At 40.6% G+C, this 22,456-nt stretch overlaps 2 protein-coding genes across 3 annotated transcripts in view; both read left to right on the plus strand.

Annotated features, from left to right (window-relative positions):
* The window catches only part of LOC311033282 (zinc finger protein 385B-like), a 52,545-nt gene extending 37,436 nt beyond the window's left edge, over positions 1 to 15,109 (plus strand). The window contains exons 3-10 of one of the 2 annotated variants that reach the window (XM_084040592.1): positions 5,568 to 5,722; positions 6,035 to 6,145; positions 10,207 to 10,390; positions 11,910 to 11,927; positions 12,352 to 12,603; positions 12,822 to 13,024; positions 13,174 to 13,272; positions 13,817 to 15,109. In XM_084040592.1, the coding sequence (XP_083896718.1) occupies positions 5,568 to 5,722; positions 6,035 to 6,145; positions 10,207 to 10,390; positions 11,910 to 11,927; positions 12,352 to 12,603; positions 12,822 to 13,024; positions 13,174 to 13,272; positions 13,817 to 14,047 (1,253 nt within the window). In that variant the 3' untranslated portion in view covers positions 14,048 to 15,109. Of the gene's footprint in view, positions 1 to 5,567; positions 5,723 to 6,034; positions 6,146 to 10,206; positions 10,391 to 11,909; positions 11,928 to 12,351; positions 12,730 to 12,821; positions 13,025 to 13,173; positions 13,273 to 13,816 lie in introns of both variants that reach the window. The other variant, XM_084040591.1, reaches the window with a different exon arrangement.
* A 1,104-nt stretch (positions 15,110 to 16,213) lies between these two features.
* LOC311032711 (dnaJ homolog subfamily C member 7-like) lies at positions 16,214 to 22,299 on the plus strand. The gene is made up of 14 exons (XM_084039689.1): positions 16,214 to 16,308; positions 17,767 to 17,855; positions 17,943 to 18,067; positions 18,180 to 18,293; positions 18,418 to 18,492; positions 18,712 to 18,830; positions 18,939 to 19,092; positions 19,261 to 19,425; positions 19,522 to 19,613; positions 19,703 to 19,776; positions 19,863 to 20,009; positions 20,101 to 20,256; positions 20,643 to 20,726; positions 20,847 to 22,299. Exons 1-14 carry the CDS (start codon positions 16,238 to 16,240, stop codon positions 20,882 to 20,884), a joined length of 1,503 nt encoding a protein of 500 aa, XP_083895815.1. The 5' UTR covers positions 16,214 to 16,237; the 3' UTR covers positions 20,885 to 22,299.
* The last annotated feature ends 157 nt before the right edge of the window (positions 22,300 to 22,456 follow it).

A 22,456-nucleotide genomic window follows, 5' to 3' on the forward strand; every position in this document is an offset into this window, starting at 1 on the left:
TCCTGTATGATTAAGAAAACACTTCTACCTATTAATAGCAAGAAAACGATTTTAAAATGCTTAATGAGTTCAATTATCTTGACAATGTATTATCACAAACCTGAAACCAGGATTAGAGCCCATAAAGTCACAAGCCATGTCTGAATCAGTGCTCTAATATATGCATCACAGACAACAATGTGAAATATGATCTACATTTTTCCATCTGCCTTTTGTCTTTCTATAGATTAAGCTGGCAGCACAATGTTTCTGGTCTCTGGCGTGAATTAATTTGCTCCCACGCTAAGATCAATCCCCAGAGCTACATAATTCATTCAACATATTTTACTGTTGATATTCTAGCAAAATATGTTTGATTCTATATGTCACAAAGTGCTCCACCAAACGGAGGAAGCTCATCAAGGGATGTTGACGGGTGCCAGGAATGAGAGCGTGCCTCCACGCCGCCATGTTGGTTCAGACCGAAGACTGGCTCAGACAGATGATCCCAGGAAATGCATTCACCATGAAAGGAACCAAAGCAGCCTTTCCTCTGATGCTTTCGCTCTGATTCGCCGCTATGAAAAGCCTCTCATCCCCCCCCCCCCCTTTTTTTTCCCCACCCTTCTTCATGAAAAGATGCCATTTCCTTCCTTCTGTGATTGCTGCGATGTTGAGTCACCCACAGACTAATCCTGGAAATAATAGAGATTTAGCTTTTTTCTTTTTTTTTTTTTAAGGTGCTATAATTTCTCCAGCTCATAATCTTTTATCCCTTCTCAATACGGGGAGGTTGTGCTGCTGTGACCTACACTCCACACCCTCCATGAAGGAGCTATCTTCTTGCATAGAGAACGAAATGAGTGCACAAAGATTAGTGAGCGAGAACCGGCTCCTTTCAAAGTGTGGAATTCATTTTTATTGAAAGAAAGAAAACGAACATCCAAAGTGACAAAATCCCCCACTCAATGGACTGTTTGCTAAACCTCAGCCAAGAGCAAAAGTGTAATGGATTAAACGGTTGCTTGTTCTCACCCTACTTAGCATGTCCGGCTAACTAGCTTACCTCCACTTAGCTAGCCGCTCTGTTCTGCTCTTTATTGGACTTTTACTTCCTGTTTAAGTGAAAACCTACCATTTGAAAACATACAAGTATATAGTAAGCATTCTGAATTAAAAAACAATCTACTTTATATTTAGATATATTGCTCTTTGGCCTCGTAGTTTAGCATCATATATTTAGCCATCAAATGCAACATCTTTTTTTATTAATTTATTTATTTTACCCAACAAAGCACAATGAATGCCAAGGGAAACTTGACAGAAAACATTATAGATAGTAGAGGGGTAGATACTTGACTGGATTATATTATTATTATCTACATATTTTCTGCCTTACAGAATATAATAGTGCCATAAATCAACAAAATTAAAAGCGTGCTGTTGATTTTCTTGCTGGGTTCCCTCCCCCCCCCCCTTCTTATGTCTGATGTTGGTCTCCATCCCAAATGATTAACTAAATTCCTCTACTCTTTATTTTCGGTTGTGGCCACAGTAATTGAGTTCATGAGTTCGAGTTCTGAGGTGACGAGTGATTATTTATAAAAACAAATCAAGGCCCTGCGTCGCATTCCCAGCGTGATTGGATGAAACAAATATAACCACAGCTTTAGGGCAATCATGTCAATGCTTTTTGGGAGCCTTTCTGGATGTGAACGCGATGGATGGCCTGAAAGGGACGGCCCCGTCTGCAGCCCCGTCCTCTTGTTGCCCCGATGTACAAAAAATCTCACGGATGACGGCATTTTCTAGTTTGTTCGGCGCAAAACACAGTTAATTAAACGTTTCGCCCTGCTGTGTTCTGTGAATATATGCGTAAGAGATTAATGAGATCAATTTCAGATTTGTGTAGGAGAGGGGGATCAATGTCCCCAAAAGTCTTACTGACAGGCAGATTAAGCACATCGGCTTGGCGGAGGGAAACTGTCTCTCGTCTCCTTGTGGTTGTCTCTCTTTCACTTTTCTCTCGTTTCTCACGACTCTGTCGTCGCTCACGACTCATTGTAACGCAATTCAGTGCGCTTCATCGGCACGGTGGTACGTGAAACGGTCCTGGTGGAGCGTTTAAAAGAAATTGGAATTCATGGAAAACAAAATCATATTAGTCAAACTGCCTCACCTCCTGTGTTTCCCACAGAGATCTATGGCGAACATCACACTTGCAGGATTAAATACACAAATAATAATCAGCTAATCATTTGAAATTCTAATTTGAATAGCACACGATATGCTTGAGTGTCTGTAAATCAGTGAGTAAACTGTGCAAAAACAAGACCAGACAACCAGCAATATAACATATATTTCATAACAACTTGGCTTTATTAGGTTGATTTGGACGATACATAAAAACAAATCATTGGTTTTCCCCCATTTGTGGATGTTTTTCAGTGATGATATTCTCTCTGTAGAGACAGATATTACTGCCAATTTCTATTCATGGCTTTGAATCAGATAGAAATTCACTTTTCTTTGTGTTTGTGTGTTTGCTATTCAGTGTTCCAGGCAGGCGGTTTCAGTTTGTTCAGTTTTGTGTGCCTCGTGTTTGAGATCGTGACGCAGAACTGGTCTGGGATTAATCCCTCACTGGTGTACTGGAGGTATTTGGTCGGTCAATCTATGATATATTTTAGTGGTTCATATACAGTGTGTATATAAATATATATATATATTAACGGTGGATGGCAATGACCGTTAGCCAGTTGATCCACCACTTTGGTCCAGACTGAATCAGATTTTTTTTCTGTCCATCTGGTGATCACCTGACTTCTCCTGTAGCACTGAGCTGAATGTGTCAACAACTATTTTAAACATTTGCTCCAGACATTCCTGCCCCCCTTGGCGATTCCTTTACTTGCTAGCTAGCGCCATCATTACGGGATTATTGAACATTATGAGGACATTGTGGTTCGTCTTGTACTTTAGTTTATGACTAAATAACTGCAAAACTAATGCCATTCCCATTTACCTCAACTGTACTTTGTGTTTCATGCTAGTTAGCAAATGTTAGCATAGTAACACACCAAACTAAGATTGGGAAAATGATGTGCTTAACATTAGCATGTTAGTATGGTCATTAAGTTAACCTTTCGCTCAAAGTACAACTATGAAAATGTGCATATTTTATCGTATTTCTTCACTTCCATATAAGGCGTCTGCTCGGATTCCTTTGAATAAGATTTACTACAAATTCTGGCAGGCTTTTGCCACATTGACTGCCAGAATAAAAGTACCCTAATGCATTTGTAATTGCGGCCGATGATAAAAGAAGGCATGCAGCGGTGTGTTACTTCAACTACTGCTGTTATATTGGTTTTTGTCTCACCTGCATGGAACAGCTCAACATCTTTTGATCTCCTAAAATCAATATTAATTATTCCCTTGGCAGTACTGTTCATAGCATTTCGTTTGAGCAAATGTTGTTTTTCCCTTTTCACTTCCCCTTTCCTCCGTTATGTCTCTCTGCTCTGCCCGGGCATTAAGAACCATTTTGAATATGGGACCGGATTAGTAAAATCATGCTAATGCTCAAGGACTTTCAAACCTGCCTCATCCCCAGAGATAAAACCTGAAATCCAGAGGAGAAAGGAGCAGGATGGGGGGTATTACTGCTTTGCCTTTTCAGCACTATGAAACAGAACCATTAACCAACTCGCTCTTTGCCGTATTTAGAGGGGAAAAAACATACTTTTTTGGTGCCACAACAGTCTCTTCACACATCTCCTTGCAGATCTTCCCTAAATCCAAAGTTGGTGAGTCATCTCTCGTCATCCCCCAGTTGTCATCTGGCATGTTAATACTTCTGGCTTCTTCAGTCCATTTCATTCAGTTCTTTTATGCAGAAGTCTCCTCCTGCCCAGCCAACACCTCTTTCAGTCCAGCTAAGACCAAACCTTCTCTGCACTTTCAGTAACCACAGATTTGAAATCCAAACCAAGTTGAGCTTTTTCTTTTAAAATATAAGAAATATACTTGTATCGTATAAGAAAAAAAAGGCAGCAGCTTGCAACCTGCCTGTTTTTTATCCCACGTTTTGGTCTTTTTTAACCTCAAGATAGATTGATCACAAATGTCCTAAATATTAATAAGAAGTTTCAGCAGAAAAAAGGCAACAAAAAACTTCACTATCAACAAACCATACTTTTTGTTGTGAAGTCCTAATAATTTAGTCATTAAAGAATATTATCCTGCATGAACAACAAGGTAGAAAACTCAACATCATTCTCCCTAGAAGTTATCCAATGTAATTGAGGGAAATGTCAGAAAATAAAGAAAAAAATATTTACAACAATAGTGTCAAATTAGTGGTAAAATTCAGTGTTTTCCATGGGTAGTGCAAGTCTAGAAGATCATGTATGTATATGTATAATTGTGAATCTATGTGCACACAGGAATGTAGAGGTAAAAAGAAATAGAAATGTATGTACAAGAAATGTTATTAGAGGACGTGCAGTTGTATAATATCTTTTGAAAATAAAAGTAAAACAATTATAAGTGGAAAATTTGTCCGTTGTTCTACAAGCCCAAACTTCTAGTGTTATTCTGTTATTCTGTCCAAAAACATTCATGTTTGCTTCAATATTATTATCAAGGAACTTTGCCATTAGCAAAGTCATTACTCACCTGCTGTATATCAATTCATGACCAATATTCAACTAAAACAAACCCAAAATTCACCCAAATTAATTCAGATTATAGCTGACGATATATGAATTATTTACACATGACATTTTCACTCATGACTTTCAGCACACAGGCATTACAATAATCAGCGTGCTTATGTAAGACACCGTGCATTTCAATGTGAGCTCGCTAATGTTTACTTTGGGTCGAGGAAAAAGGGCATTGCCTCGCTGCTCTTTAAAGCATGAGCAGTCTGAAAGCATTTAGGCCAACTAAAATTAAGCGTGATGAGATGAGAGGTCATGTGGAAGGAGAGTTTTAAAGCATAATGCGATGGGGAAATTGCTCTGGGAGTCATCAGAACAAACACTTCAGAGTTAAAGTAACGTATGCAAGAAGACATCAAATGGGGCAACGGAAAGCAAACTAATGTTCAAATTAAAATTGTAGAGTTTATTAGTCACCTTAGGCCTTGAAACCTCCACCGTGCAATTCTTTTCTCTTGAAGCTGACCGACCAATTTGCAGTATCTGAGGGCGAGCAGAACCACACAATTACACACTCTGGTGCTGTGTTTAAAGGCCAGAGACATTTGTCAGGATAAACTATGGACGTGTAAAGCAGGAAAAGGCCACACAACGCCTCTCATCATTTATCCCCTGCTATTACCGAAGTCATTAAAGCTTTACTGAGTGAATCATTCACTGTGAGAATTGATCTCGATTACGTATGCCGTGCACGTAGACTGTGCACTGGCTTTATCCTTGTGAGTGTATAAGGATGTGCAGCTTTGGTGGTCACGAATGGGGGGGGAAGGGTAAACTGTGTGTCTCTTCAAATATGGGTTAAAGATAGTCAACAGGTTTGAATGGGAAGTTGTTAAAGTGACGTGATCCTCCCTGCTCTAGGTGCCCTCTCCCAGAGCCAGGTCCACCCACTGCTGGCCTCCTTGCCTCTGCCGGGTCGACCCCTCCGGCCGCAGACTCACGCCCCGCTGGAGCACTTCATGCCACTCAGGGTCAACGGCTCCTTGCCACTCAGCCTCTTCCCCAATTTCAGCACGGTAAGATACCATATCACATTACAGCGGCTAATCAACCAATCGGAACATTCATTTCTTTCTTTGAACTCAAGTAAAGATTGACGAAAATGTTGTCACATGTTACATATACAGTATATATATAAACATGTTGTAGAATCCATTTTTTTTACTGGTGTCGACTAGATGTTAAAGGCAAACTAATCTCCCGTCACTAAAAACATCTTATGAATTTGCCTGTTTGTGCTGCTCTCTGAAACCAAAAGTTATCAGCAACATGAAGCAGGGACTAACATGTACACATGTGAGCGTATGTGTGTGTGTTTCACCCCGTAGATGGACCCGGTACAGAAGGCCGTGATCAACCACACCTTCGGCATGGCTCCGGTGCCCAAGAAGAAACCCATCATTTCCTGTAACATCTGTCACCTGCGCTTCAACTCCACTGTGAGTCTTTTCTCTGACATCAGAGGGAAAAAAAGTTTGGCTTTCTTCCCTTGAGCTTTGCCTCTGGTAAACTAGATAAAACAAAAGCTCAAAGGCCGGTCTGGATTTCTTTTTAATTCACTGCAGGAAGGTGGACGGGAAAAAAATACCTTTGACCTCTCAGCGTGTCTGTTTTCTGCATAATGTATTCGTCACCATCAAACTGTGCGTGTTTATATAATGAAGTGAAGGGAGTGTTAGTCACTCACTGCGAGACCCTCTTGATGTTTGCTGTCACATATTTGCAAGATTTTTAATATTTTTTTGCATCCTAGTGGTCTTAAAACAAATCGTTAAGCAGGCTTATCCATCCAATCAGTATATTTTTATTTTTTTAATCGACAAATGGGTTCTTAAAAGGACCATTCATGCTAGTTCTGTTGCTTTTTCCCCTCCCTATCACACCTCCCTATTCGTATTCATTTGGCTCCCATTCCTATGGCCTTCGTTTAGACATATTTGCATTTAAATTGTTAGGAGGAACCTGGTGGAATGACAATGACATGAAAGTTGAAGAGAAAGCAGGACGCTGGATCGAGCCCATTATGCTACTCTTACTTCCTCATCTGTCTCTTTCTTGCTCTTTCTGTTCTGTACTTTTGGACATACAGTGATGCTTCAAGGAGTCTGTTCTCTAGCTAACAGGCTTTCTCCTCCTCCCCTCTGTGCCACCTGCAGCTGAGCTGAGAGCGCTGGTTGACCCAGGAGTTGGATGCCAGGTTACAGGCAGGTACCAGGTCCCAACAGGGAGCTGCGCTGAGCTGCTGGAATTTGCAATCAAATTGACTAAAGGAATAGTTCCGAATATTTAAAGTCTTTTCCGATTTTTTTTTTTTTTTACTCACTGCTTGTGTAGTATATGAGTAGGTTTCATTTTCACAGTCATTCATATATTTCGTTTTAATTAAAATATTTGAAGCGCAGCTTCATGTTGCTAATTCAAAGTCCAATTATGAATCCACAGTTTGATACAAACTAGGATTTCAAAGTTCAACAAAAGCTAATGTGATTTCTAACATAATTTAACTGTTGTGTTAAATTTGGGTGGTTACTTAAAACATTAACCATGTTTTGATTGCTTTGATTTAGATACATGACCTTAAGTCACACCAAGGCCATGAGAATTTATGGAATTAATTACTAGGAACCATGAATTTCCATAATGAAAATCCATGACAATTCATAGCTGTCAAGATATTTCAGTTTGGATCAAATGTTTTTAAAAATGTAATATGTCAATCCTATAAGTCCAGTAGTATATTCACTAGTAATTACTTTTATTATAAGTATATTTAATTTTTAATATTTTTACTAGTTAGTACATTTATTATAAGTATATTTAATTTTTAATATATTTACTAGTACATTTCACAATTTGGCATTAGCTTCAAATTGTTATGTAGTACTGAGACAAAAACATGTGGTTTGGGATCCAACCAGAAGTGCAAAAAGAAGTAAAGTGCAGACTTTTGTACATATTTAACGTGGTAATATTTATAGAATAAACAATAAGATGTATGCTGTATGAGCATATGCAGCAGTTACAGTAGGTAAAATGAATTTACAGTATATAGTTGCTAATAAAATGAGGATAATTACAGCTAATCTTTGCTCGTACAGTTGTGCTTTGTTGGACTAAAAATATAGAGCTGGATCTGTTTGTTCAGTTTAAAGGCAAAGATGGATTGTTGTGAAACTGATATCTACTGTTTATATTGCATAACCGGCAGTGTGCATTAAAAAAAAAAGGAATAGACTTGATTTTCAAATTATTCCTTTAAGGCTGCTAAACTCACTGAAAAAAAAAAAAAGCATGAAAAGATTCAAGCCCGCAGCCTCACACATGATATTCTAATTCTGCTGCCCTTTTGTGGAGGACGGTTGTTGCTCACTGTGAGGGTTTGACATCAGTGGTGTGGGAATGCACAAAGCAGCTTGAATCGAGGTCAGCGGAGGCCAAGCAGTCTCCTTCGGGTGTCTTTTTAACTGAGGGTGTCCTGGGACACTTATTCTATGTGTTATTCTCTCGTTGTGTTACTATGGTGGGACATAGTGAACTCATACTACACCGGCATGGCAGATAGTATGGTCGTATGCAGATGGGAGCGGGATTCATCCCTCTGACTCGGTTGACAATCACGCTGAATGATTAGTGTGCGCTGACATTCAACGTAGCCAAAGGGGTCGTTCACCCTTTGCTCAGCCCCGTATCCCCCCTACCACACACTTTGATCCGCGGTGGTACCCTTTCTGTTTGTGAAGCAGCCCCGGCTTTATGCAAAGTGTCGATGGGGAGACTTGTACCCTCACCGCTTTATGCACAACAAAAAAAAAAAAATTCCCCTCTGCACACGGAGCTCAGAGGCTGTATTGTGTACAATGTGTGCCTGGAAACTGGATAATTTGAACAATGACAAATTATCTAACGGCCTCGTGTGAAATGACATACTTGAATCCTTGTTACGCTGTTTCCAACTCGGGCTGTTGATTTAAGGAGTGCACTTGTGTCTTTCAAATACAGGAAAGCACTAGTGTTGTTTCTGGTTACGTTTGACATTTTTCTTATTGTTAACAAATCCTGTGAAAAGAACAAAAACCAACAATGCCTCAGTCTGTGAACATACCTTGTCTGTGGTAATCAAGCCTGTTCATCCATCATCTGTAACTGCTTATCCTGCTTATCCTGCTCAGGGTCACGGGGTGCTGGTAGTTGGGTGCACCCTGGACGTGTCACCAGTCCATCACAGGGCTGACATTTCAGCATTCACGCTCACATTCACCCTTAATTCGATTAGCCTAACCTGCATGTCTCTGGACCGCGGGAGGCCCCTCCTGCCGTGCGGCGACGGTGCTAACCATTACACCACCATGCTTCCCTAAGCCTTTTCATTCCTATGTCAATATCTAAAAATGTGCCACAAATACTGTAAACATAATATAAATAACAGCTGAACATTTTCAGCATGTTAGTCAAACAGGGACTATTTTCAGTGGTGGAATAATACACATTTTGTGCTCTAGTTAGTATTAATTGCACCAGCACCATATATATAGATTGATTTAAAATTAATTACAGTGCCAGTAAAATAAACAATAAATGCTCTATGGCTCAGGCTTTTGGCTAAAAACTATATTTGTTAGTAATTGTTTATTGTAAATTGTCAATTAATTGTTGGTTTTTGGGATTTATTGACGATAAGAACCATACAGAATATCACCAGAGCTATCGTTTATGATTTACTTGCCATGGAGAGTGCTCAGCCGTCATAGACGAAGGCATTAAATATGAGGCACGGCAGCTATATAACATATTCTGTGGATAAATATTGTTGTAGAATTGAGAAACAAATCAATCAAGAACATGCCCTTACTTTATTTCTGCTTGGAAGGTAAGTAAAGATGTCTGGGTGTTTGGATTACCGGATCGTTGTGTTTTGCTTCAGTTGTTTTGTTTCACTGCTGGTGCACTTCTACACCGTCACATCTCGCTTTATCTACAACCATCCAGAGCCATTTTGGGATGCCAAATCTGCATGCATCTGTTGTCGCACTGCCACAAATGTTGTTTTTCCTCTCAAGGCGCAAAAAGGGTCATTCCGTGTTGCAGAACAACGATACGGGCCATTTTGTGTCACTATGAATCAGTGGAAAGATGTGAGCCTGTGAGCTCAGAGGACGGTCATGGGATGCCATGAGTCCTACTGATGCTCATTTGTGCACGACCGTGACGGCGGCGGCGACGATGATGATGATCAAAATGACGATGTGACTCTTCCTCAGAGTCAAATGCTCAATCGCATAATTTATCCCTAACCCCGTGGAAGCATGTGAAGCCAAAGAGACGGAACAGATGGAAAGATTACAGTTTACTGACTTCATGCTGCCATTCATTAATGTAATCATGTCAGTGATTCTGTTCACTGTACACTGACTTCCTCCTGTTTGTTCTGCTCGTGTGTGCACATTTCTGTGTGTGTGCGTGTGTGTGTGTGTGTGTGTGTGTGTGTGTGTGTCACGGTCAGACCCAGGCGGAGGCCCACTACAAAGGTCACAAACATGCTCGCAAGCTGAAGGCCTTGGAGACCCAGAGGAACCGTCAGAAGAACGGACACGGTCCAACTACTGCAGGGAAGGACAGAGACCGAGCGAGGGGGAAGATGGGAGGAGGAACGGTACTCACATACTCACGTTTGAAAGACATAACAGGTATAAATATCACCTTTTTTTATTTAAAGGCACCACTACCTCTGAGTATTTAGTGATAATTGGAGAGACACAAGCACTAAGGCTTGGGTGGTTGCCACTCAGCTGGCTAATTACCAGCTATTACCTGTCCTGCTATCATTGGCTCTGTCAGATGGGTAATTACTCTCATCAAGCAAAGATGAGAAGCCTTAAAGAGATGCTATCTGAAGAGCCATGTAGTAGCATTACTTACTTTTGGTTTAATTTTAGTAAATCAACACATCTCCCACTTCGTTTCCTGTTCTTCTTATGAAATGTGTTGTCACTTTGCTAACGGACATGGAAAAGGCCCAGAAGTGTGTTTTCTTGTCAGAATCTGACCACACAGTCTATGAAATATCGTCTTTGTCGTCTTTGTTTATTAATGTTGAGCCAAGTTTCAAGAGATCTTTGCTCGTTGCTTTGATTCCCGACGGAGACTGAAGAAGAAGTAGTGCGACAAAGTGTATTCCAAGTAGACGAAGCATCTCTCTGGGCCTTATGTGGGCATTTTGGTGAAAATTGGGTCTTCGAAGTTACACTGAGAGTAAATGTCTGAGGACGAGGTCCCCTCAGGTCTGAAGCATGAACCGAAGCCACCCAATTTATATCGGACTTTACCTAACCCTTTTATTCATGGTGCACTGCACGAAAATGAAGAGGTGCTAGCTAGAATATGCCCTCGCTATCCTTGTGCATGTGACATCACTCTTAACTTGTCGCTGTAATTGTGTCAAAAAAAACGATATGAAACCTGTCATGTGTAACTTTCTACTGTCGCTGTGAAAACATGTAAGCTTGTTAATATCCTCCCAAAACTGCACTTATAGTTCCCAGACAAAACACAGAGGACATGAGTGTCCTTATAGGTTGTTAAGGCCCTTGATCCACTCCATGTTTTTTATATGATGGCTACTTCAACATTGTCCACACAAGAGCTTCGGCTTTGCTATCCTTTACTTTACTCTGCTTTTCATTCCGTCTGACTAACAAAGTGTCATCATCGTCCTTTCTATATGCTGTCTAGCTTTCCTTTTAATTATTGATCTCCCCCTCCCATTTTCTTCCAGCAACTATCAATTTCCTTCAAACCCCACAATGATAAGCTTGTTACGTTCACCGGTTGCCATGGTGTTTGATTGATGGTGACAGAGGGAGCTGCAGCAGAGGGAAAGAACAATTGACAATGGAGGAAGAATGATTGAGATGGCAGAACAAAAGGGAAAAGATAGGAGAATTAAAGGGAGATGATAGAGCAGAGAAGTAAGTAAGTGAGGATAAGAAAAAGTATAATAACAAGGTTGTAAGAAAGGAATGGAATAGAGAAAAAATGGCAGGCCTGCTGCACAAAAAGACAGATAAGAAGAGGAAGGAACAGAGGATCACATTAGTGAAGAAGATGCCTTGATTGTATAGAATGTCATGTATTGTTGTGGTATTATAAAATGAGTTGACTGTGGATGAATCCTCATCAGTGATTTCTTTCTTGTTCATATTTTAGATGGCACATTCATTCAGTGTAAGTATCTCAACTGCATTTTCAATTCAAAACAACTTTATTTATATCTATACAGGCTATTATGCTGCAGCTGTCCACTCAGATCAAGACGTATGAATCACAAAGCTATAAAAAAAAAAACGATCGGATGCTGTAATCTTTATAAGCTATATATAAACAATTCAATTAATGGATTATAACACACTAATGGAGTTGTAAGCACACATAATTATTTATTAATATAAACTATAACTCCTCCCGTGGGCACTCAGAAAAAAAAATATTGTCTGACTCCTCAAACTGCATGAAATTGAAGCATGATAAATATGTTCTGGCATCCCCAGAATAATGTAAGATTGTATAAACAAATGTTTATTCTTATCTAGATAAAATTTTTGTGTATATGTGTACATTATTTCATGATTGTTTATTGATCTGTCCACAGGCCTGAGTACTTCTCCCCAACCTGGACAGCAGCAACCAGAAAAGGTCCAAGAAAGCTCGCTGGCACCCGCCGCCTCCTCACAGCCTTCGTCTGCAGACTCCTCCTCCCAGCGCTCCCCTCAGCTGTCCCCGCAAATCTCCCCTGGCTCTCAGCTCTCTGATCCACCTTCAGATAGTCCGCCTGTGGAAGGGTGCAGCCCGGCCACCGGTCCAGCCCCGGGCTCTGCCCCCCCTCAGGGGGGCTCCACGGAAGGTGAGGAGGGAGAGGTGGTGAAGGTGGAAGAGGCTAAGGAAGCCAAGACCAACAAAAAACCTTTTCACTGTCCTACATGCAAAGTGACAGTCAATTCCAGCTCACAGTTAGACGCTCACTGTAGCGGTATGTTCTACAATACCACTGCTATTACTTTGTTGACGTGTGTTGGTTTATGAGTCTGACATTCGGTCCTCCTCTTTGTTCGGCTGAACCAGGCTCTAAGCACAAACAAACGCTCGATGGTCACCAGGGCAGCCCGCCACAACGCAGGGTCAAGATGACATCGTCGCCCAGGCCCACCAGCCGAATCAAGCAGAGAATGGGCTGCAAGCCCAGAGCAGTTGTGGGTGTATCCAGCCAGCCCTTTCACTGTGAAATGTGCCAGGTGTCTGTCAATTCAGAGACACAGCTGAAGCAGGTATGCGGGTTCATCCAGATAAAAAAAATGTGATTACGGTCTAATCTGCTGTCCACTGAATAAAACAAAAAATGTGGAAACCCCTAACCTTTTCTGTTCGGCCAGAGGTATCCTGATTGAATTACTTTGTAATCATGTCCCCTTTTTAGCACATGAGCAGCAGGAGACACAAAGAGCGTTTGGCCGGGAAGCCTGTCAAGGCGAAGTTCACACCCTATAATAAACAACAGCCCAGTGTCATCCTAGCGGTGAGGATGTCACACAGACACACATACACCGTTTGAATGAACATATACATGCACATACTCAAATGGCAAGCTGTGGCCGACACCTGCCAACATATTTACAAGTCCAATGACCACTTAGTGGTTCATACAAATACAAAGTGCCTCTATTTGTTATGTAAAAACCACCACTTTGATACAGACTGAAATTAGCTATTGGATGAAATGCCATGAAAATGATATGGACAATCATGGATCTCAGGTGTATGTATTTTATCTAGTGCAATCATCAGCTCACAATTGTTATTTGTCCAATATGATCAAATACATATACCTGCAAAACCAATGGCATTAGCATGTACCTTAGCTGTACTTTGGGTTTGTGCTAATTAGCTAATGTTAGCAGGCCAATGAACTAAAGTGGTGAACATGGAAAACGTTATGCTCTCTAAACATTAGCATGTTAGTGATTGTTGTCTTTGTCTTTGTAAGCATGTTAGTGTCAAAGCATCACTGTGTCTCAGTACAGCTAGTCTTGTTTAGATTGAATATGTCTCTCGTCTTTCAGACTAAACTGGCCCTGCAGAAGCAGCTAGCTAAGGCCCTGCCGGCAGGGTTCCTGACCAACCCCCTCAATCCAGCTGCCTTGTGCGCCATGGCATCTGGACCTTTGGCTCTACGGCTGCCGCCGGGTCCAACAGCCTACATCCACGGTCCCCTGATCAGCCCCACCCTCTTCAGGCCAGCCCCGGGACCTCTGAGGGCCACGCACGCACCCATTATCTTCTCTCCTTACTAGCCATGAGCCACACTAGGCTGGAGAACCTCGGCAGAGTGGACAATAACCACACTTGCAGCGTCATAAATCATAAGAACGGTACGCACAATCCCCTGGTGTGGACTGAGATTTCGGTGCTGACTGACCAATGTCATCCCCTCGCTTACAAATGGAAGGACCATCGCTCAGCTGTTTTCTCTCGACAAACTTTTAAGTGCATGTTCCCTGGGGTCTGGACCCCTCTGGAAGCCATAATGACAAGCATCTTTAATTTTATTTATAAGACAATAATAGACTAATTCACTATGGTGTGTAAATGTTACTAAGTGTTTGTTGCAAAAAAAATCTTTAAATTTCAAGTACAATGCATCATTCCTGCTTTAGTCTTCATAACCAAAGTCTAGAATATTCAGATTGTGTTAAAACCACCCTGCATCAATAAAAAGACAAAGGAGATCATAGCTTTGGACTGCTGATGATATCGCATCTTAACAAATGTGTATCCTTACAGCCATCGCCTGATGTTTTCTTCGTAGTTTATTTGAGATGAATATGTGCGTTCATTTTCCCCTCTGTGTCTGTGTTTTGCTCTAGCTCTGTTTTATGAGGTGACAATCAACCACCACCCTGATATGATGCCAAGAATACTTGCCATATGGTGACATACTACATCTAATGTATACAATAAGATGGTTTCATTTAAAGTTATACGATTTTTAAAACTTGTGAGGAATAATAAGTTGCGATTTTAGCCACAGCTTGATGCTGTTTGTGCAATATGAAGAGATAGGCTGATGTGTGCTATTCCCCAAAATGTAAATGATTCATCTACAGCTTTGTAAATGTGTCTTTGATGTTATTAAACCTGATATTTTTTATATAGCTGTATAAAAAAAGAAACATTCTTTAGAAATCTCCACCCACCTGACTGTGCAGGATCATCCTAAGCAATATGTATTTTTGAAGTGTCACCCGTTAAAATGACTGACTAGTGTAACTGTGCATCACTTGCAATAATGTAAATGATTATGTGCTAAAAATGTTGATACTGTATTCATATGAACTTATAGTACTGTTTTTTTACACCGTTGTGGTCATTTCTTTTCTTCATATGATAATATGAGTCTATCATTCATCATAGATTTACAGTGAATATAGGCTTCATATGAATATAGTTCTGGGCAAGGACAATTGATCAAGTCACACACACACACACACACAACTCGTATCATCAGTATAGTAGTGATACTTTTCTTATTTTAGATTTCTCAAAGTGTAGTGAATGCGATTAGCAAAATAAAAAAATCATTTATTTTCGAACATTTTAATAAAGTACAGTATATCATATCCTAAGGATAGGATTGGATACTGACGTAAGTAGTGAGACTGAAAACTATATGGTATTTGAGCATAGGGGGAAATGACACATAACGTCATTGCTAATGTATCGCCTGAGTATACTTTATGATACTGCACTGCCCTCTAGTGGTATTTAGCAAACAAGCGCAAGATGGGACAAGATAAGCAGGGAGATGTCAGTGCTGTCTCCTGCACCAATATACATGCATATCAATCTAAAATCTATGAATTATAGATATATATGTTACCATGCGTTTCATAATAACGGTAGTATAAAAATAGATAGGAATAATGTGTGTGTATGTTTATAAAAAGCTATGTACCTTCTTTGGTGTAGGTAGCATATTTTAGGAGGGGATAACTGTATGTACATATATTAATAAAAATATAGATTTTAGTGGGGGTATTTATTTTTAGCTGAAAAGCATGCAGAGGAGGTGGAAGTGTTTTAGTCAACTCTTAACATGGTCAGAATTAGTCACAGCATGTCCAATTGTTCCGTTTGTGAATCATCGTATTCGTCATCGTGGTGATACGGCCGGAGGAAGAACGAGTTAATGGGAAACTGTATTCAAGGAGAGGTTTACAGGTGTGTCGTTTTTTGCTTAAAGGCTCAGCTGAGTGTTAAAGATGATAAAACAGTAGCAAATTAAATATATTGTATAACCTTTATTTTTGGAAATATTAATTCTACCTTAACCGTCGTAAATTATATTTAAATCTATATTATATTTCGGATGCAAGGTTCTTTTTGTCAGTGGCCTAGAATTTCACGTACGACCTAAAAAAGAAGAAGAAAAGGCTCTCGGTTACCGGAAATGACGTCAGCCGCGTTCGTCCTTTCCAGAAAAAATGGCAGCTGTTGACATCGACGTGCCGGTGGACATTGATCATCAAATCCACAATCCGGAGGACATGGAACGGTAAACACAGAACTGTCCGCTGTTTTTCGTTGTGCTGCGTGTGTAATGTGAAAATAAGCCGGGGCTCACTGACTGAACTCAACCGCCGCTAGCTGACAAGGCTCCGAAACAACGGCGCGATCAGCCCTGAAGACAAGCTAACTAGGTTAGCTTTCCAATGTGAAAGCAGGGCATTTGTTCGTCTTTTCAAAATATCCGGCGTTTGGCTTAACTATATTTTTCAATGGTTCAACCCAGATCATAAATTGTGGTTTTCTTCGAATTCACTCCGCAATGTATTCACGAGGACCCAATGGAGATAATTAGCGTGTCTTGACCGTGGGCTGGCGACACGCTTAGCTAACAGACAGCTAACGGTATCCAATAGCTATTGTATTTTGATCCACGTTGGTTTTTATGAACCTGGTTAAACGGACATCATTTTAAATCGAAACGCGAGGATTAAAGCATCAGTGCGGCCTGTCTGTTGCTCGACAGTCACTATATGGGCTTTCCTCCTTCGAGAAAGTTCCATGGGAGCCACACAGTTAGCATTAACGAGACGAGACCGGACTCCTTAAACCATCAGATAAAGTTACAGTAACGAAAAAACTTCCGAAACGAAACGTCGAAAAACGTTCTGTTATTTAAACGTCAGTGTTGTGATGAGGGTTTAGCTCATATTAATTCACCCCTAAGAAACCATCCTATTTTTTTTTTGTCCTATCACATTTGTCTAATGTTAAGCTGCATAATTAGTCATACATTTGGTTCACTCCAAACGTGACGTACCACATGTGATTCTGATAAAAAAATGTTACCATATAAAGAAAATATTGATCACGAGTACTAGATTCATCTCGTCATCCTCGTCATCCAACAGCAGAGATGCTTAGGATGGCTTAAATGCACAGGTCAAAGATGCATACATGTTGTCGCATCTCCCAGGAGCATGCACTCCTCCGGTTAGATTTCTTTTGTTGTGCACACAACCTTAGTTAAAGGCATGTTTTAGCTAATGGAAAACACTTACTGTGATGTCACTGCCTGGGTTGCTGCCTGAATAGCAACACTTTTAAGTGTTTCACCGAGTAGCGCAGCAGCAGCCTTCTGTGAGTCAGCGTTGATTCACACTTTAGCACTTGGCACTTTTTTTGGTACTGCAGCTATCAGGAGGACTGTGTGTGCTTTGCTCTGCTGTCCCAGATCCAGGTGTAACATAACACAGCACATAGTCATTTGCATGAACTCCTCTGATGGATTAAAAAAAAAAATGGGTCCAAGCAAACCAGCTATTCTGGTTGGATGACATGGATTACGCAGTCATATTCTGTACATATAATTGACTTGTGGCAGGCTTTAATTGGTTGACTGATTTATTTCTGAAGACTTTGTTTTGCATTGAATTGTATAGTAATTTTTTTTATCTTGGTAAAGTAGTTCTAACTTGACATTGGGTTCTGTTTTTCCTCTCTGCAGTCAGGCAGAAGGCTTCAAAGAGCAAGGAAATGCATTCTACAGCCAGAAAGATTACTCCGAGGCTTTCAACTATTATACTAAGGCCATAGGTGAGATAACCACTAGCTACACTCTACAACCTCTCTCTATACCAATCTTTGTCTGAGACCTGGTTTTCTTGTTTTTTTTCTCTCAAGATGCAAGCCCCAAAACGGCGAGTTATTATGGCAACAGGGCAGCCACCCTCATGATGCTCTGTCGCTTCCGAGAGGCCCTAGAAGATTCCCAGCAGGCTGTGCGGCTGGATGACTGTTTCATGAAGGTCAGTTTGAACATCATCTATATTCTCATTTATGCACTTGCATAATAGAGAGCAACCTATGTAGTTTTTTTACCAAGTCCTAAGAAGGAAATGTGCCCCTCTTGTCCTGCAGGGTCATCTACGTGAGGGCAAATGCCACCTGTTGTTGGGAAATGCCATGGCGGCCAATCGTTGCTTTCAGAAGGTTTTGGAGCTGGAGCCCAGCAACAGAGAAGCAGAGCAGGAGGTGAGGATAACCTGAACATTTTTCATATTTTATTTAATGTCATCACTGTATAAGAACTGTATATCAAACTCATCTGTTAATATTGTGAAGAAAGTGTTGATAGATTATTGGTTTCTTATTTTAGAATAAAACTGCAGCAACGCTCCTGGAGTTCGAACGAATGGCAGAGTTTGGATTTGAAAAGCGGGATTTCAGAAAGGTACTTTACTCCCATCGTCCTTTTTCACCAAACTTGGAATCAAACAACAAACAGCACCATCTTAGTTTTCACGTAATCACTTGTTAGTCTAGTCTGACTTGAAAATAGGGTTTCTGTGGCTAATGGTCATAGTCATAACTGGAATTAGGAGCAACATCTAATATAATGAATCAATGCAATGATAACGGGAACAATGAAGTGGCTCTTGTCCTGATCCAGGTGGTGTACTGCATGGACCGGGCCTTAGCTGTGGCTACTGCCTGCCACCGCTTCAAAATCCTCAAGGCCGAGTGTCTGGCTCTGCTGGGACGCCATCCAGAAGCCCAGTCTGTAGCGAGGTAGGAAAAGATGTTTGCAAGTTCCGGGTGTATGATTGTTTTGTTACAGTTCCTTCCATTAGGAAGGATGGATGATTTATTATCTTTTAACAAAACGTTCTTTTACAGTGATATCCTGCGAATGGATTCCACAAACGCAGACGCACTCTATGTCCGAGGCCTGTGTCTCTACTACGGGGACTGCATCGATAAAGCTGTACAGTTCTTTGTCCAGGCTCTGCGCATGGCACCCGACCACGAAAAATCCCGGTTAGCCTGCAGGGTAAGATCTTGATTTTGTCTCTGTCCTTTTCATTTAGTTGGAAGAAGAAATAAACTGACGTGTGGCTGACAGAGGGTTGTAATTATCGTAATTGAACAGCATTTACATGGCTTTCACTGCAAGAAAAATGTTGTAAATGAAACATGAGTTTCTCTCTTCCTAACTCAGAATGCCAAAGCCTTGAAAGCCAAGAAAGAGGAGGGCAACCAGGCATTTAAGATCTGCAACTTTGAAGCTGCCTACCAGCTGTATACTGAGGCCCTTGGGATAGACCCCAACAACATCAAGACCAACGCTAAACTCTACTGCAACAGAGCCACGGCAGGAGCAAAGGTAAATGGCACAAATTGAAAATGAATAATGGCTACCTTGCGTAGTGCTTGGGCTCTCCAATCAGTTCACTGTCATTCAATTATTCCTCATCAACAGCTGAAGAAGCTTAATCAAGCCATTGACGACTGCTCCAGCGCAATCAAACTTGATGAGACTTACATCAAGGCCTACTTAAGAAGAGCTCAGTGGTATGTCAAACAGTCAATACGAGTACATTTTTCCTAATTTGTGTGATCAGCATTGAGCGTTTTTTGAGTGACTTTGTCTGACCCCATAGTTACATGAACACAGAGCAGTATGAAGAGGCTGTACGGGACTATGAAAAAGTTTACCAGACAGAAAAAACATCAGGTAAGCTGTCTTTCTTTTTTCTTTTTGTTTTTTGCAATCGACCTCAGCTTTTTTCAACAGGTTTTCACACACATTTATCCCTCTAGAGCACAAGCATTTGCTGAAGACGGCACAGCTGGAGCTAAAGAAGAGCAAGAGGAAAGATTACTACAAGGTGCTGGGGATCGGCAAGAACGCCACCGAGGACGAGATCAAAAAAGCCTATCGTAAACGGGCTCTTATGCACCACCCAGGTAGACCTCTTAGTCTTTCCACAGACACGCAGGAAACAGACTTCCATTACATATGATGGTTATTTATCTGAATTGTATCATCGTCTTCCAGATCGCCACAGTGCAGCAACTCAAGAGGTGCAGAAGGAGGAAGAAAAGAAATTCAAGGAGGTCGGTGAGGCCTTTACTGTGCTCTCCGACCCAAAGAAGAAGATACGCTACGACAGTGGACACGACCTGGAGGACGAAGGCTCCTGTGATGGCGGAGGTAAATGTCTTTTTGGTAGTCTAGTGGTGTTTCCCTCTGTAGTGTACTTACGCACTGTATTGATGACACTCTCTCTCTCAATCTCGGAGTGCTTACATTTAAAAAAATAAAATAAGCATCAAAGCATAGGCATAAAAACCACATTGTATCAAAGGGGGTGCAATTTAGCAGTCAAAAGCCTTTTTTTAAATGAAAATGTTTTCAAGACTGCTTTAAAAAGAAAAACGTAAAAATTTGTTTACAGTATGTCTGTGTCAGCTTGAGCCATTTTTTTTTGGTTTGTTTTTGTTTTGCAAGTTATGTCGTCTTTTTCCCCCTAAATTGTTTTTCCTGAAGCTCATCATCACCATCTAATCCCACTGTATTTGCCTTTGTTTACAATTTAGATTTTGATGCAAACAACATCTTCAGAGCTTTCTTTGGCGGCCATGGTGGAGGAGGAGCAGGATATAGTTTCGATTCCAGTCCAGGTATTTAGACATCCAGTTTTGACACCATTCAATTTATTGAAGAACTTCCACTTAACTTGACTGGAGGTCGTGAATTATATTAACTTGTTTTTTTTGCTTCCCCCCCCCCCCTCCCCCAAGACTCTGGACCTGGAAATTTCTTTTTCCAATTTGGCTAAAGTGAAGGAGCGCGCGGGAAAATGCAGCCCTGCAGTGGACAAAATAAAGCTGGACCCACAGTCACCTCCCGATGCTCATACTCCTGAGTGTCTTGCAAAATCTCCCCACTATTCTTTCTCTCAAGAGATTTTTGATTATTGCATTCACTCCTAAATTTTACTCCTCACGTTGATGCTACAAACCGTTGGAAGGATAATTCAGAGTCTTTAGTTAAGAATTAAACTTGTAAATAAAGTGCTAAGGATTTTTTTTTTTTTTTTTTTAGAGGTTTGAATCAGCTGATCAGAGCATGTCCCTGTTGCCAAAATCAAAATGATGTTAGGTGGAAAATCTTGCAAAAAGGTCACCAGATGTGGAAAAAAAAAATGCATAGAAAGTGTAGGCATCATGGCTGATTTAGTTTTAGAAGACATAACATGGCATACATTTTTAAGGTTCTCCTGGTGCAGCATGTCTCTATAGAGCAAGAGTCATGTACTGTGGAAGTTCAATGTCAAAACTGACCTCAGGACAACCTGTTTAGGACACACCAGTCTTTTGGGAGTGGGTGTTCAGGTTTTATTGGCTCAATTGCCAAATATTGAATCGACGTGCAGGGTTTTTGTTTGTTCTCGATGCTGCATTGTTTATTTGACTCGAATGTAAAGCGTTTTGTGTCCATAAATTGTTTTTCTCTTCAGTCTTCCCTCGGTCTATTTATATTTATTGTACTGTATATTCTAACCTGTATACAGCAGAATGCCAGTGTTGGATGTCTTCCTCAATTTTTAAGAGACGCATTTGTAAATGTTTCCACATCATCCTCTTTGCTCTCAGATTGTGCAAAGTATTGTTATCTGAAACAGGGCAAAATCAGCACAGATAGACCCGCAGATTTTCTTCTATTGAAAGCACCGACCACACATCTATCCCATTTAAATTCAAGTGGTGCCTTACCAGAATTAATCCGTCAACCTTGCAGTAAAACCTACATCTAAAGCTACAGAGCAAATAACGTAATTTGCTTGCACTGGGTGGAGCGCATTCAGTCATTTGGAAAAGACAACAGTTGCAATTGTATAGTATGTTTTTTTTTTTTTGTGCTCTTCGTCAGGACTTTTTCTATATCTTGACCAGTGAACGAAATTAAATTTTGCAAGTTAATTCTTCATTCCGTCAAACACAAAGGACTTTTTTCCCGTGACATTGTCAATCACACCTAGCTGTCATCCACCCATACCCGTTATGCACGTTCTGTCAGTACAGCCCTTCCCCTCCTTGTTCCACCTGTTTTTAAAGGGGCACTGATGGTAGGTGGGAAGCTTCTCTTGTTAATTGTTCTGTCACCGATCTATGTATCATTTTTAAAACGTGTCACAGTATTAACGACATGCTTTTCTTATTGCGAAAAATAAAGGCTCGTCTTTTACTGTAATGTCAGACTTTTTTTTTTTCATAAATGTATTAAATGGAGTAATTTGATCAAATCTTTTCTCCAGATTTCATTGAGTAACTTTGAAGTACTCATTTGAGTATTTCCATTTTCTGTAAATTTCAGAGGATGGTTTTGTACAATTATACTTGACTCCATT

This window comes from Eutrigla gurnardus (genome assembly GCF_963514095.1).
Source record: "Eutrigla gurnardus genome assembly, chromosome: 22".
NCBI classification, from domain to species: domain Eukaryota; kingdom Metazoa; phylum Chordata; class Actinopteri; order Perciformes; family Triglidae; genus Eutrigla; species Eutrigla gurnardus.

What these genes read in the sequence shown, in the direction of transcription:
- LOC311032711 (XM_084039689.1), top strand. Translation starts at nt 16,238, where the DNA reads ATGGCAGCTGTTGACATCGACGTGCCGGTGGACATTGATCATCAAATC. An exon ending in GGCTCTTATGCACCACCCAG is followed by an intron (nt 20,010 to 20,100) that starts GTAGACCTCTTA and finishes ATCGTCTTCCAG; the next exon opens with ATCGCCACAGTGCAGCAACT. An exon ending in AGGCTCCTGTGATGGCGGAG is followed by an intron (nt 20,257 to 20,642) that starts GTAAATGTCTTT and finishes TTTACAATTTAG; the next exon opens with ATTTTGATGCAAACAACATC.